This window comes from Lycium barbarum, chromosome 12, assembly GCF_019175385.1.
Source record: "Lycium barbarum isolate Lr01 chromosome 12, ASM1917538v2, whole genome shotgun sequence".
Taxonomy (NCBI): Eukaryota; Viridiplantae; Streptophyta; class Magnoliopsida; order Solanales; family Solanaceae; genus Lycium; species Lycium barbarum.
In genome coordinates, this window is record NC_083348.1 from 87,376,910 (window position 1) to 87,392,224 (window position 15,315).

General features: G+C 36.5%; 3 protein-coding genes across 3 annotated transcripts; 1 reads left to right on the forward strand and 2 right to left on the reverse strand.

Moving 5' to 3' along the window:
• The first annotated feature begins 1,913 nt into the window (after nucleotides 1-1,913).
• LOC132622145 (G-type lectin S-receptor-like serine/threonine-protein kinase At1g11410) lies at nucleotides 1,914-5,718 on the forward strand. Its single transcript, XM_060336690.1, has 7 exons — nucleotides 1,914-3,291; nucleotides 3,432-3,560; nucleotides 3,731-3,888; nucleotides 4,047-4,257; nucleotides 4,347-4,584; nucleotides 4,684-4,834; nucleotides 5,092-5,718. Exons 1-7 carry the CDS (start codon nucleotides 2,013-2,015, stop codon nucleotides 5,398-5,400), a joined length of 2,475 nt encoding a protein of 824 aa, XP_060192673.1. The 5' UTR covers nucleotides 1,914-2,012; the 3' UTR covers nucleotides 5,401-5,718.
• Nucleotides 5,719-8,734: 3,016 nt separating this feature from the next.
• On the reverse strand, nucleotides 8,735-11,005 carry LOC132622147 (G-type lectin S-receptor-like serine/threonine-protein kinase B120). The gene is made up of 6 exons (XM_060336692.1): nucleotides 10,834-11,005; nucleotides 10,193-10,401; nucleotides 9,805-10,015; nucleotides 9,483-9,720; nucleotides 9,241-9,391; nucleotides 8,735-9,160 (listed from the first exon to the last, which is right to left on the reverse strand). Exons 1-6 carry the CDS (start codon nucleotides 11,003-11,005, stop codon nucleotides 9,119-9,121), a joined length of 1,023 nt encoding a protein of 340 aa, XP_060192675.1. The 3' UTR covers nucleotides 8,735-9,118.
• Nucleotides 11,006-11,021: 16 nt separating this feature from the next.
• Nucleotides 11,022-11,465, reverse strand: LOC132622148 (G-type lectin S-receptor-like serine/threonine-protein kinase At1g11330). The gene has a single exon (XM_060336693.1). It carries the CDS (start codon nucleotides 11,463-11,465, stop codon nucleotides 11,022-11,024), a length of 444 nt encoding a protein of 147 aa, XP_060192676.1.
• Between the last annotated feature and the right edge of the window lie 3,850 nt (nucleotides 11,466-15,315).

Consider the following 15,315-nt stretch of genomic DNA (forward strand, 5'->3'; position numbering starts at 1 on the left):
GGATGAGGGTGGGGGTGAGTTGTTGTGGGGTGGGGTTAGGCGGTGGTGAGGGGTAGTGGGTGGTGGTTAGGGTGGTGGGGGTGGGTGGCAAAGGAGTGGGGTAGTTGAGGGTGGGGGTGGGTGGTAGGGCGGGGGTGGGGTTCGGGTGAGTGGCGGGGTGTGGGTGGGGGTGAGTGGTAACGTGCGGCAGGGGTGGGGGTGGGGGTGGGGTGGATGATGGAGGGTATAATTGAGAAATAAAATACGTAATCATGGAAAAACCATCAAATCCGTGGTTTCAAAAATTAGGACTTTTCATGGTTATATAACTATGGAATGAACCACGAGTTTACAACACCATACCACATAATTTTAGGAACAATGGAAACAAACATGGTTTCCTAGAAAACCATACATTAATGAACCACGGGAAACCACCATCCAAACTGGGGGTTAGAGTCGATAAGTTCAAAGCAAACATATTTATCCAAATCTTTTAACTTTTTCATCTATAACTATAGTTCAAGCAGGAACGGATCCAACACATTGTGTGAGGTACTTAGTAGCTTTTGCTTAAACTCTATATATGTATTGGAATATTCACTAAATATCTCTAAAGATTTACCTGCAAAATCCAATTAATTATTATCCTATATTTACTTGAAGTCGTTGTAAGAATTCATAAACTTCAAACCATTGATGCGCCTCTAAATTCAAGTAGAAGATGGTAATCGTACTGGCAAAGATTATTGGTAATATAGATCCATCCATAATCATATACTTGCATAATATCTCGTGTACAGCTTGTAACACGTACGATTGAAGAAAGAAATTAAATAACATATTGGTAGTCGGTAGACTGATAGCGATGCAAGTATTAAATCATTAGTCAAAAGATTTGAACTTTCAATTTCAAAAGCTTCACAACACATAACCACTGATTCAATTCATTTTTTCATCCCATACATTAATTATACTATGACAATTTTGTTAGGTTCATTTAATAATGCTTGTAAAAATGAAGACCGCATAAATATTGATATGAGTAAATATCACAGAAAATGATACAAACGGTATATATCTTATGTTTGGGATAGGTCTATAATGCTCCTTCAAATATACCCCTATGTAACTTGGTAACTTAAATTTATCAAAAGTCAGCATTCTTTTTTGTCACGTCCGATAATTAATAATCTTTAATTGTTAGATTAACATAAACCGTGAAAAAGAAATGATTTGATGGACTCGCATTTAATTTGGAGGTGCAATTTTAGAGTTTCAGTTATTTTAGATCCATCTTTGGTGCAGTTTTTGCTATTTTCAGTGGCATCTAGTGCAACTTTTGTTGTTATGATTTTGGGACATGATGGAACTTTCCTAGTATTTCTTTTTAAATGTTTTTTCACTGTTCTCATTAAATTTAAGTTACTTAAAAGATAAGGTTTGTTAATTATTTGATGGAAATCAAAAATGCATATTTTTGGCAGACTTAAGGATTGCTCAAGAGTATATTTAAGGGACTATTTTAACCTGCCCAAACATAAGGTATTGATTTTAATTTCGTCGTAAACATCAGATCTTTGTCATTTCCCATTTTGGTTTTGATGCAAAGGAAGATTTTTCCTCCAATGGTGTACGCCTTAGTTATTCTAGCCTAAGTTTTACTTGTATAAAAAAGGTTCAATTAAAATCTTTCCGAAAATTTAAAGGATAAAAGTGCATGAGATTAACTATACACAAACAAAACTAGAATAATGTAATAACACGGGGATCAAAACTCTTCAACCGTGTAATATATCTACTTGGATTCACGAGTCTCCCAAGTTAGCAATTAATTATACACACACAAAGTCCAACAAGTTAGTATGAAAGTGAACTCAAGAGAGTAATAATCTTAATCTAATAATTTGACTTAAGTATATGGGGTCCCTATCCATCTAACAGCAGTGCCAAAATTTAATGTCTTTAATTCTATTTGGTCTAGAGTTTAAACTGTGAACAAACTAAACAGAGAAGATTCACTGTTAGAAGCTATGTGTCAGAAGAAAGAGTTCTTGATAGTATTTGTTGCATTTCTTGTCCCATTTTGCAGTTCCATAGATACCATTTCCTTCAACCATTCTCTTAAAGATGGAGATTTGTTAGTCTCTTCTGGTAAATCCTTTGCTTTGGGTTTCTTTGGGAATTCTCCTGGTAAACGTTACGTCGGAGTTTGGTACAACAATGTTCCTGAACTAACTGTTGTTTGGGTTGCCAACAGAGACAACCCCATCAATGGCACATCTGGAATTCTCACCATCGACTCAACTGGAAATCTTGTTATACTCGACGCGAAAACACAAGTTTCAGCCTGGAGAACAAATGTTTCTTCAGCTACGAAACGAGCAGACTCGTACAGTGGTAAGCTGTTCAATTCAGGGAATTTCGTGTTGTTTCAAGACTCGAAAATGGATGTTATTGGATGGCAGAGCTTTGATTATCCTACCAATACTCTGCTTCCTTCAATGAAATATGGTATAGACAAGAGAACAGGTTTGAACCGGTTTCTAACATCATGGAAATCGCTGAACGATCCAGGCACTGGAGAGTATCGTTACACGATGGAGCTCAATGGGACACCTCAAGTTTTCTTGTACAAGAACTCTAGCAGGATATGGCGGACTGGATCCTGGACGGGTCATGGTTGGAGTGGTGTACCAGAAATGAGCCCAAATTTCATCTTCAGCCTCACTTATGTGGACAATGATACCGAGGTTTCCTTGACATATGGGATACATGACCCTTCAATAATCTCAAGAATGGTCCTGAATGAATCTGGGATCGTGAACCGGGTAACCTGGCAAGAGGGTGAGCAAAAGTGGGTGCAATTTTGGTCTGCCCCTAAGGATCCTTGTGACAATTATGAACATTGTGGAACATTTAGCAACTGCAATCTGTTCAATTTAGGTGAATTTGAATGCAGTTGTCTTCCAGGGTACGAGCCGAAGCTAAGCCGACAATGGTACTTGAGAGATGGCTCCCATGGATGCATGAGGAAGAAAGATGAAAAGGTGTGCAATAGTGGTGAAGGGTTTTACAAGTTGAGTCATGTCAAAATCCCGGATATGGGCACAGCTCAGATGAACAAGAGCATGGGACTCAAGGAATGCGAACAGTTCTGCCTGAATAACTGCTCCTGCACAGGCTATGCAAGTGCCAATATTAGTGCAGGAGGAAGTGGATGCATCACTTGGTATGGTGACTTGAGAGACATAAAGCAATTTACTGATGGGGGCCAAGATTTCTATATCAGAGTTTCTGCATCTGATTTAGGTAAGGACTTTAACTTATATATTTGTGTAAGGATTTAGGTAATCACGAAGAAGAAATATGCAAGTTGATCATTTTGGTTAGTAGTTGTACACAGTATCTAACCCTGGTGTTCACTCGGTGCTCATTTTTGTTCTGCTCAGCTCAATTTTCCAGGAATTCAAATAGCCGTCATAGGAAAAGAGAGATGGGGATTCTAGTAGGGTCTGCTGCAGCAATAATTCTTGCATTCTCATCGGCATGTTGTTTGGTGATCAAAAAAAGGAGAAATGGTAAGGATATAACTATTCCTTATCATGCTTTCGTCGAATATTTTCAGTATAATGGTGAAGCACCTAGAGAGAACTTAGATCTCTCTACTAACTTGCTATATTGTGCTGCAAAAACCACACAACTACAAATTTCATTTGATCCTAACTGACCGGTGTTTGCTGATGTACAGATAAGAAGAGAAGTAAAAGTTTAGCATCCTTTGAGGGCATGGATGAAAGTGAAGCAGCAGACATCTCAATCTTTGATCTAAGCGCAATAATTGATGCCACTGAGAATTTTTCCGATGCTAACAAACTTGGTACAGGAGGATTTGGTAGCGTATACAAGGTAACAACTCCCAGACTCAATTGAATTCCTTGCGATCAACGCGGTCTTTATAGGAGGCTGCAATTAGGTCTAATAATTGTTGTACCAAGCTAAGTTTACGAAATTTCATTAAAAAAAAAGTATTAGTTTATCAGATGATAATCTGGTTTCACTATCAGGGTAACCTGAAAGATGGACAAGTAATAGCTGTCAAAAGACTTTCAAAAACTTCCGGGCAAGGAACTGAAGAGTTCAAGAATGAAGTCACACTAATTGCAAAACTTCAGCACAGAAATCTTGTGAGGCTTTTAGGTTGTTGCGTTCAACAAGGAGAGAAGATGTTGGTTTATGAATACTTGCCAAACAAATCCTTGGACAGTTTTATTTTTGGTAAGAAACATTAGGATTTCCTTAATAGACCTAAGTGTGTTCCTTATAGATTATATTGCTTATGCACGAACTTTCAAACTGTGGTCCAGATAAAACAAAGGGGTCTTTGTTGGACTGGGGAAAAAGGTTTGAAATCATCCTTGGGATTGCGCGAGGAATGTTATACCTTCACCAAGACTCTAGATTAAGAATTATTCATAGGGATCTAAAAGCAAGCAATGTTTTACTCGATGCCTCCATGCAACCAAAAATATCAGACTTTGGAATGGCCAGAATTTTTGGAGGTGACCAAATTGAAGCAAACACAAATCGAGTTGTTGGAACATAGTAAGTGTATCAAGTTTTGTGTTAAATATATATGAATTCTGTCAGACACGTGCATGTGATCTTTAAATTATAAATCTTGATATTTCTTATCTATTGTAGTGGTTATATGTCGCCTGAATATGCGATGGTAGGGCACTTTTCAGCAAAGTCTGATGTTTTCAGTTTCGGGGTTTTGTGTTTGGAGATTATCACTGGCAAAAAGAACAACAGTCGTTATGATCAGGAGCAATCTCAACATTTAGTTGGATATGTAAGTACAGACAAATATATGCTGTTAAAATCAAGAAATCACCTTTATTACCTTACAGTTACAGTTGCCTTAGACATCAAACTGTGCCAGAGATGGAAGTACTGTAAATGATAATTTCAAAACAATTCACTTTTTGGTTCATAAAGTGCCAAATAGAAAGAAGATTGAGTAATTCAGAATTTATATTTTTGGTGTTATAGTTTCTCTTACAGAGCAGGAAATGTTGATTTTGGTGCATTGGGTTGTTTCTGTTTCAGGTTTGGGATTCTTGGAAGGATGAAAAAGCTTTAGAAGTTGTTGATCCATTGTTAGTTGACTCATATGAAGCTTGTGAAGTTTTGAGATGCATCCACATTGGCCTTTTGTGTGTACAATCATTTGCAAACGACAGACCGACTATGTCAGAATTGGTCTTCATGCTGTGCAACGAAACAAATCTTCCTTTCCCTAAGGAACCAGGCTTTGTATTCAGATCAGAGAGTCACTGTTCAGTTAAAAACTCTTCATCAGCAAGTATAGGAACATCTGTTAACGAAATGTCTATTAGCACAGTTCATGGTCGCTAGAGCTTATGCTAAGTGTTCAATACCTATTTTAATAGAAATACAGTATTCCTTTGTCTGTACTATGCTATTCTTTTTGAGTTTCATATTTACAATTAGTTGAGATTCATTGGTGATTACACAACATTTAGCATGCTAGTACATTCTTGATTGAGACTAGTGGGGTTGGGCTCTAATAGCACTGGGACCCAAAACTTTGACTTCTGATTCCCCATGTTACAGACATAACGTTAGGTGGGTAGAAAAGGATTGGTAGGGAAGAACCATAAATGCAGAGGATTTCTACTTTATCTGTAAATGAAATGGTGCCCTTTGTACTAATCTTCCTTCATATAAAGCAGTTCGGCTCTTTAACGGAAAAAATGTGCGCTTTTTTTTTAATAAAGCCTGTTAATGAAATATGGTGTAGCATTACTCATTTATGGATGATACTAATAAAACCAGACATGGTTTATGGCCAAGGTTTTGCATGATCAAAACTAACGTAGGGTGAGCATTTTACTTTACAATGGAACAGCGTTAGCCGCATAGGGTGTAAGCTGTACGAGTTTATTATTATTCTTTTTTTATGACAAGAGCACCCACAACCACTACCCTTTGGGTGCGCATAGTTTAACCCCGCTCCTGTGCAATAGCTAACAAACCACACAGGAGAGATAACCCGCACTAGGCAAGCCCCGTGCGACGAGCTCGACTTAGAAGGCAAATCTCCTGTTATCGTAGGCAGGGGATTTCGAACTTAAGACCTCCATTATGGAAGCCCCATGCTTAACCAACTGAGCCATTATTCCTTTATAATTAAAATATAAAATGTATGCAATCAGTATAGAAAAAATACATCAAAATTTGTAAAAATTCAAGGACAAAATATGTGCAATAGTAGTTTGCACAATCTGGATTTTTATTTTACATAATACTATTCTGTGTTACCTGAAGTTTAAGAACAACCACATATTATATATCTTATAACCAAATACTTGAAAAAAATTAAGGAGATGACATACAACACAGCAATACTAGGTTTTAAGCTTTTCAGATGATTTGCTCTTGCTTGCTAGGGGTGAGGTTGATTCTGTTAAGAAGTTGCATGATTGCTTCCTCCTTTTTTCTACTGCATCTGGGTTACCAAGTAATCTGTCAAAAAGTTCTGCTTATTTTGGAGTAGAAGTCAATTCCAGAACTGAAATCTTGCAGATACTTGGCTATTCTTATGGAGAGCTTCTTTTATAATAATTACGGATCTCTTTAGATACAAAGAAGTTAACCATGATACTATGGAAGGAGGTCATCTCTGCAAAGTATGGTATGGAGAATAGCTGGATGACATATGTGGTGACAATACCATATGGTTGTAGTGTATGGAGAACAATCAGAAATCTATGGCCTTTAGTCATAAACAGATCCAGTTTCAAAGTTGGCAATGGCCTGAAAGTTTCCTTCTGGGATGACAAGTGGATTGGTCATGAACCTCTAAAGCTACTCTATCCAGGTCTATACACATTATGCCTTCAACAACAAGCTACAGTTGCTGAATTATGGACAGGACAAGGTTGGAATTTACACCTCAGAAGACATTTAAATGACTGGGAAATGGAAAGAATAGCGGCCTTCTACTCCACAGTTGATCAATTCAATAATTTAACAGGAGAAAGAGATACTATGGTTTGGAAGATAGACAACAAAGGTTTGTTCACTGTAAATTCTGCTTACAGAGACCTGAACACATCAAACAACCAGGAGGTAGGATGGCCATGGAAGATGATATGGAAAACTAAAATATCTTACAAGGTAAATTGTTTTTCCTGGCTATTGGCAAAGGAAGTAGTGTTGACTCATGAGAATTTAAACAAGAGGGGGTTCCAATTGTGCTCTAGATGCTATTTATGTGGGGAACAAGCAGAGACAATCAACCATATTTTTTTACACTGCAAATGGGCAGATCAGTTATGGAAGATATTCATCAGTCTGAGGAAGATCAGGTGGCTGAAACCAGGGAGCATTAAAGGAGTTCTCAGCTGCTGGAACAGAGATGGCAATGCTGCAAGACAGGAAGAGAGATAGAAAATTGTCCCAGCATGTATTTGGTGGACAATATGGAAAGAAAGAAATCAGAGATGTTTTGAGGGCAAACAAAGTGACCTACAGAAGTTTAAAATGAATTGTTTAGCTCTATACTATTTTTGGTGTAAACAGGAAGTTTTAGGTCAAACTAAAGATATTTTTGATGTTTTAGATTACTTGTAAGGAAGAATATAGATAGGAGATCAAGCTGTAAGGTGTAACATTTTGAAAGGGGGACTACATTCTTTTTGATGTAGTATACCTGTGGATATATAGTTAACTGTTACCATTATCAAAAAAAAAAAAAAAAAAGAAGTTAAACATGATACAGTGGCAACCCCTTATTGAGAAAATAGTAGCTAAAATATCCTCTTGGACTACTTAAGTTGACTTATGCTGAATTTATGTATGCAGTATGGAGTGAGAAAAACTACAGAGTCTTTGAAGGTGTAGCAAGAGACAATACAAGCCCTGCCAGGGAAGTTGTTTGCATATTCAATATCACAGTCACTATTGATCTGAGATACCTGTTACAAAAGCTTACATTTAGTTTTGGTAGCTCTTTACTTTGACTGTTTGATGCCATATTCAGGAGCTAAGTTAATAGCTTTATGTAGGACATAGAGATGTTTTTGCATTGTGAATAGCCAGCTGAGTATAGCTGTGCTATGTGCTGTAATTTCTTCACTGGGTGATTAATGAAAATGTTTTAATTACCAAAAAATGATGTGGAAACATTCTGCTAGCGGTGTTCCTTCCCTGCCCGTAACATTTCTGAAAATAACTTCTAGAAATGTGGAGACACAAGTTCACGCAACTACGCATTTAGAAATTATAGTGTTGGTTTGAGCAGTTAATGCAAGCTCATTGACGTTGAAGCGTTTAATATTTGCCACAGTTCATGTTTTCTTTAGCGGAGTCTACTCTCAGCTGATCAATACTCTAAAAGCAACAAAGACTAAACCTGCTAGCTACAACAAACAAATTTTCAAATTTTTATTGATTTAGAGGATAGTAATTTGGTTGTGGAGTTTTGTCACTTAATGAGGTATTTAACTATTATTAGTCTGTTATGTTGTTTTCCGAAAAATTATGGATGCAAAATTACAAACATGCAAGTATGCTTTTGAAGCATTTGCTTATAGATTTTTACTGTTTCATGATAAGATCACTAGATAGATATGTACTATCAAATACGTATAATTAAGAATAATATTATGATCATGAGATAAGAACACTGTTGTCTCAATCTTTCTGTGATGAGTAGTTGTCAAAGTAAGATCAACTAGTCTACTGAATTCTATTATAATTTAATGCATTCAATCATAGAATCGACCTATACTTTAGGAAGTAGTGACAACTAGATATATTTGATCACCGGATAACAGAAATACATAAACTCATGAGACAATTAACGAACATCAGGTGCTGTAATTGTCACCTCGTTGATTGAAGATGTTGTTGTTTCTGTGGTACCCGAGTCTGAGTTAGGGGTAATCAATGACTGCTTCGGGGAGGGCATTGTTGCTTCATTACTTAGCATGAACAGAATCGACGACATGGTTGGTCTCTCCGCCGCATTGACTTGCAAACACAATAGTCCTACTTGAATAAAGCGTAGTGCTTCCTCAGTGGGACAAGAATCAACTATTGATGGATCTCACAGCTCAAAGGCCTTGCCATCAGTCCACAGCTCCCTGGCCTGAAAAAAACAGTTCATTGAAATGAAAAAGTTTGATTCTAATCAAAGATATATTCGAATGTTTGCATTTTATAACTTACCCGTCGTATCAAATTTGGAGGGGAATCACTATTATAAGAGGCTCTGTTCTTTTTTCCACTAATGACCTCCAATAACATGACTCCAAAGCTAAAGACATCAGATTTTACTGAGAAGAGACCTGCTAGAGCATATTCAGGTGACATATAGGCACTGCATAGAGAAGGGGCTATAATGAGTACACAAAGTATTGGTAAATGGTAAGGATGTGATGGAAAAATTCTTTTAGTATTTGCTTGCTTACTATGTTCCGACAACTCGAAGAGTCTTAGCTTCACTTTGGTTTCCACTAAATATTCTAGCAGTACCAAAATCAGATATCTTGGGGTTCATATCTTCATCTAAAAGAATGTTGCTGGCTTTCAGATCACGATGTATTATTCTTAATCTTGAGTCTTGATGAAGATAGAGTATCCCTCTAGCTATTCCAATAATGATTTCATGCCGCTTTTTCCAGTCAAGCAACGACTTCCTGCTCTCGTCTAAGTTGTTCATATCAAATTTATCAAGTAAGTAGTATTTAGGAGGAAAGGGTTAACACAAAATCAGATAAAAAGTTATCATACCGAATATAAAATAGTCTAGACTTTTGTTTGGCATATATTCATAGATTAACATTTTCTCCTCGTCTTCTACACAGCATCCAAGGAACCTAACAAGATTTCTGTGTTGAAGTTTAGCAATGAGAAGGGCCTCAGTTTTGAATTCACCAATACCTTGCTGTGATTGAGTTGATAGCCTTTTCAGAGCTATTTGCTTCCAATCTGGCAATTGACCCTAGAAGTTGCTTTATCACACCTTCGAAACACAAGTATGGCAAAGTTATTATTTTAAACCAGTATGCTATCTGGTCGTTTCAAGAGGGACTTATTTGCATTTTTTTTATGCTTGAGCAGATTTTAGTGTTGCAGTTATTCAGGTTGTCAATATATTTTCTTATGTACTAAACAATACCTTAAAAACAGGCCCAAAACCACCTTCTCCTAGTTTATTGCCAGTGGAAAAATTGTCTGTCGCAGCTTTCAAGTCATATAATTCAAAGAACTTCAGCTCGATGTCACTTCTCGTTTCTTTTCCCTTTCCACTGGAAGTTCCAGGTTTTGACAAGTTAGTTGCTGACTCAGAAAGTAACATTTCCCTGAACTTTATCTTTCTCGTAATCCCTGAAAAGGCAATATAAACAGGAAGTCTATAGATGAAGCTTAACATCGGTGATTTTAGCTTATTATCTTATCCATGGACCATGATTGTATTGACAGTGAGAAGATAGTTAGTTTCCTTTCCAGTGCCAATTAAAACGAATCATCATTTGATGACCTACTTTGGCCCTGTTAGTTAGAATTGAAACTTATGTCAGACAATCTGCTACTAGTAAGAATTAGAATGTCACGTGAAGACTGCCCGGGCTCCAGTAGTTTATTAATGAATCCAGAAGGACTAGGTTCATTAACAGGCATTGACAACCTTGAAAGCTAGATCATGAGGTGAGAATTTCTCTAGACCATATAAAGAGAAAACAGCCTATTCCGCCAACCAATGTAGGACAGTTTTAACATTCATAAAGCGCTGATATAGCTGTTGGGAAAAAAAAGTACCTTTTTTCTTGAGCGTTCTTCTCCATAAAAAGTAACAGCATGTAGCACAGACAAAACTTGCTGAAGTGATGGATGCTACTAGCGCTACAAGTGGTGACTTTTTATTCCCTAAGCAATAAGATATATGGGAAGAGGAGAAAAGGAACATAGTCTCAGTTTTAAGAAAGCGCATTAGAACAAGATGTATTTTAGAAGCACCTAACCTCTGTTGGAGCGTCAAAAAGTTTAATGTTGAACTCTACTTGACGTGAATTATTAGGTAAACTTTTCAGTTCTAACAGATCGTCATTCCATAATAAGCACTCTCCACCACTGCTGTAAGCATACGCATTGCATGAGCAATTAGATAAACATATACATTCACAAATCTGATCATTTCCCACTTGCATTGATTCAGACGACGCAGGAAGTTCTACATTTTGTATATGGGCAAAACCTTCATTATTGCTTCCACATTGCAGTGGAGTTTTTCTCACACACCCACCAGAATAGTCATTATTATCCCAATCTAATTTAAACTTTGGTTCGTAACCTTGTAAGCATCCACATGGAGGACCGACATTTATGTCACAAATTCCAAAAGCACCACAACGATTTACTCCGTCACAAGCATCACTAGGTCCAGAAAACATTATTAACCAACCCTAATTAGACCAGCGCCATCCTTTCATACTCCCGTTAAAGTCGAAAAATAACAGATTCACCAGAGACAGTGAAAGTAACATATTTACCATGCTCAGTTGGATTATAACTGAAGTTGTAATAGTGTTGTTGACCTAGAATAGACCCTTCTTCCTTCAAACGCACAGACCACCATCTTTCCCGGAGGTTACGTCGTATGACTAAGTCACGATCTTGATTCGAGTCTAATTGCAAAGAGTAGTTTCCTGTAGCCGTATCATTCAGATTCCTCCAAGAAGTAAGTTTCTGGACTGTGTTTTTAGTCTTATCATATCCAATCCTTGCACCCGGAAGCCACGTGTCTGTAGGGTAATCAAAGCTCTGCCACTGTATTTCAACGCTGTTTGTCAAAACGAGATTTCCAGAATCAAGAAGTACTGCCCTATTGATATCTGCTGAAGCTGTGGATAAATTAGTGTCCCAAACTCTTTGTTTAAGTGCATCAAAGAGTTGTAGATTTCCATTGGACAGCTCTAGATGAGAATTATTGAACGGAGGGCGAATGGGGTTGTCCCTATTTGCTATCCAGACCACGGCTTTATCCTTTATGTTTGAATACCATATACCGATAAAGAGCTTATCAGAAGCACCAGGACTGAAGAAACCCAATTCAAACTTCCCTAGTTTGGATACTAAAGTATCTCCTGTAGAAAAGGAAAGGGATTGGCCAGGCAACAAGGTGTCTGAATGAGTATTCTTGCAGCTAACTAAATGGAAACAAGAAAGCAAGAGAACTAAATCAACCAACAATATCTTCATTCCCAAATACCTGTTTTGAGAAAGTATAGACAAGTCCATAAATTGATATCAATGTGGTTATCTGTTCATCTCAGAGACGAAGAAGGAAAAATGGTCAGTCTTTGAACATTCCGACCAATAAACAACCAAAGTTCCCCAACTAATCAAACACCCTAGTCAAAATATTTGAAAAGTCTACATAACGAAAATATCCAATTGATGAATGTCACGCCCCATTTTAACCGGGTAGATTTAGGAGTATGACGTATTGGTGATTCCTATTTATTTTGTTTTAAGGAGTCGCCACCTAATTAATTTAACGGTGAATTAGAACACCTAGAGATTAATTAAGGCAAAGTTAAAACTAAACCTCAATTAATAGTCTGCTTAACCAGTGTGATTCTAGGTAAGGGCTCTATATTATCCTAAAGGGAAGGGGTTAGGCATCCTTTAGAATCCGTTAACTTACGATTATCCGGCCAAACTTAGGTTAATTAATTGAAGTTAAAGATGTAGCATTTAAATTTTAAGAAGTGGACTTGTAATGCTGCTAATGTTGCAAAACAAAAATATGAACTGCTTAAAATAAGACTTATACATATTGCTAAGGCTTTAAATAAGAAGGTTATTAAAATAAGACTAATACTTTGTATAAAAGAAAATTTTAAAATACTATTTGAATAAAATTTATAATAGTTGCTAATAGTTTTAAAGGAAGTAGCATAATAAAAATGAAGTTTACAAAGTATGATAACTTACATATAAGTAGAAGAAGATGCAGATTTATGCAATGTTTTAATAAATATTTAAAAGACTAAGCAATGAGGTATTAATTGACTTTGAGTTTTTAGAAGTGTGAAAAAAATACAAAATAGCTAATATATTTCCTTTATCCATTTTTTATTATCTTTATCAACTATGCTTAATGAAGAATATGCGTGATTTTGACTCAAAAACTTGAAGAGTTATAAAAAATGTGTTTGAATTTATGTTTGCATATTAATGATGTTTTGAAATTTCTAGAATAGTAAGAATAAAATACGATTCTCTTAACTCGAAATATAAAATCATGCCATTTTGCAAATCAAAGAAATGAAACCAGAAAAGAAGAGAATAATCTTATGGGATTAATTGTTAATCTTCCTTAAACTAACTACCCATTACTAGAACTAAACCTACTGATTAATTATGATTTATCTAAACTAATAAAAACAAAACAAACAAAGAGTTAGTTACATAATACAAATTAAATGCACAAAATAAATAGAGGAGTAGATATTTTAAATGGGCTCAGCCCATTTTCGGACTGCTGCTGTGTGGGCTTTGGCCCAGAAAATTTTATGTTTTTCTATTTTTCTTTGCTGCGAATGGGCTGGACACGGAGGAGATTTCGTTGGGCTCTTAGCCCGACACCGAATGTGGAAGAGGAACGAATCCCTCGGACTCGTATGTGATGGTCATGCATAAAATGAAAAGGAAAGGATTAGTATCTAATCAATGGATAAAGTTAAACATGTAGAATATAAAATCAAAAACAAATTGGTAAGATTGTGTATATTCTATGTATATTTTAAGTATATCTCAGGTATACCTTCCCCTTTTTGATAGCCTAACATGCATCCTATATGTGTTTCAACTTTTAGGTAGGTCCCAGGGCTTATTTTTTTAATCTAATTGGTCAAGCCCTTTCCCTTTATACTATAATTATTCCTAAATTTCTATAGGGGCCATGCTCGGATAATAAAAAAAGGTACCCAGCCAAATAAAGGTATATAGCCATATATTAACGTTAATACCCAGATCCTAACACTTTTACATGACTGCAGGTGCTAGTTAGACCACCGGGATAATCTTATGAATTCAAAGTGATGCCAACAAGGATTTCCCAGCAACAGAACAAGTCATGAAATGGCAAATTCTAAAGAAACAGTAACAGGCTAGTCAAAATGGGGCATGCAAGATAGGGTATCCATGTCAAATGCAAATCAATTATTACATATACAGAACCAAAGCCCCTTTGTGTACACATCCTTACAGGCAAGACATTGTAATTTGTGGAGAAGCAATTGCAGCTCAGGCACATATATATGATTTAAACAAGCACCTGATGTAGACTTCCCACAAGACATGAATTGGTAATAACTGAAGAAAAACAGCCAGCGGCCACTAGTGTTATGTTATGCTGTTGAAACAAGATCCCATACAAGAGGCAGTCATGATGCAATGGCCAAAGGCGTTAAGCTACGTAGCATAGAGAAATCAAACATGCAAATAACAAACAGGTGACATGAAACCATCTGGGCGAAGGATGCATAGCCAATGTAAAAGACTAACATAGCTTAATGAGGAACTCAGTAGATAGGATAACAGATAAGGATGACATAACCATAACACAAAGTCCTAATAATAGTTCGGGGCATGATATTGGCACAGACCCCAATACTTAAACACATTTTGGCATCCTTATTGTGGAACCAATCAATGAACCAAATGAATTAAGCCTCACGGCATAGATAGCTTTACATCTTATTAAGCATGCCATTTTAGTTTCAAAGATGCAACCTGAGTGAGCACACATAGCACATATTACACATTGTAATGCACACACAGCACATATTAAAACATTGATGAATTAAATCTGAAACATAAGCCTGAGTGAGTATGCTTGATCCCACATACTCTACAACACAATTATATTCAACTGGGGAAGATCAGACCATAGACAACACATAAAACATGATCAAATCATCAAAAAAAATGATTAACAGCAGTGTATAGCACCAACTTTTCTCACACAAAGTTAAAACATGAGGATCCATACTTTACAATTAGGTAGGCTGGATCAGTTGGAAAATAAAATGAACAAACCCAAAACACAACAGCAACAACAAACAAACAATATGGTCTGCTCAAACAAACACCTATATAAACTAAGCAGCTACGGCCAATACCAATATATTACAGGCCAGCACATATTTCAAACAAGTTCACTAGTACATCCTTGGCAAATTAGGATCATTTAAGATTAAGCTTTCTTCCATATATATCTTCAAATTAGCATAA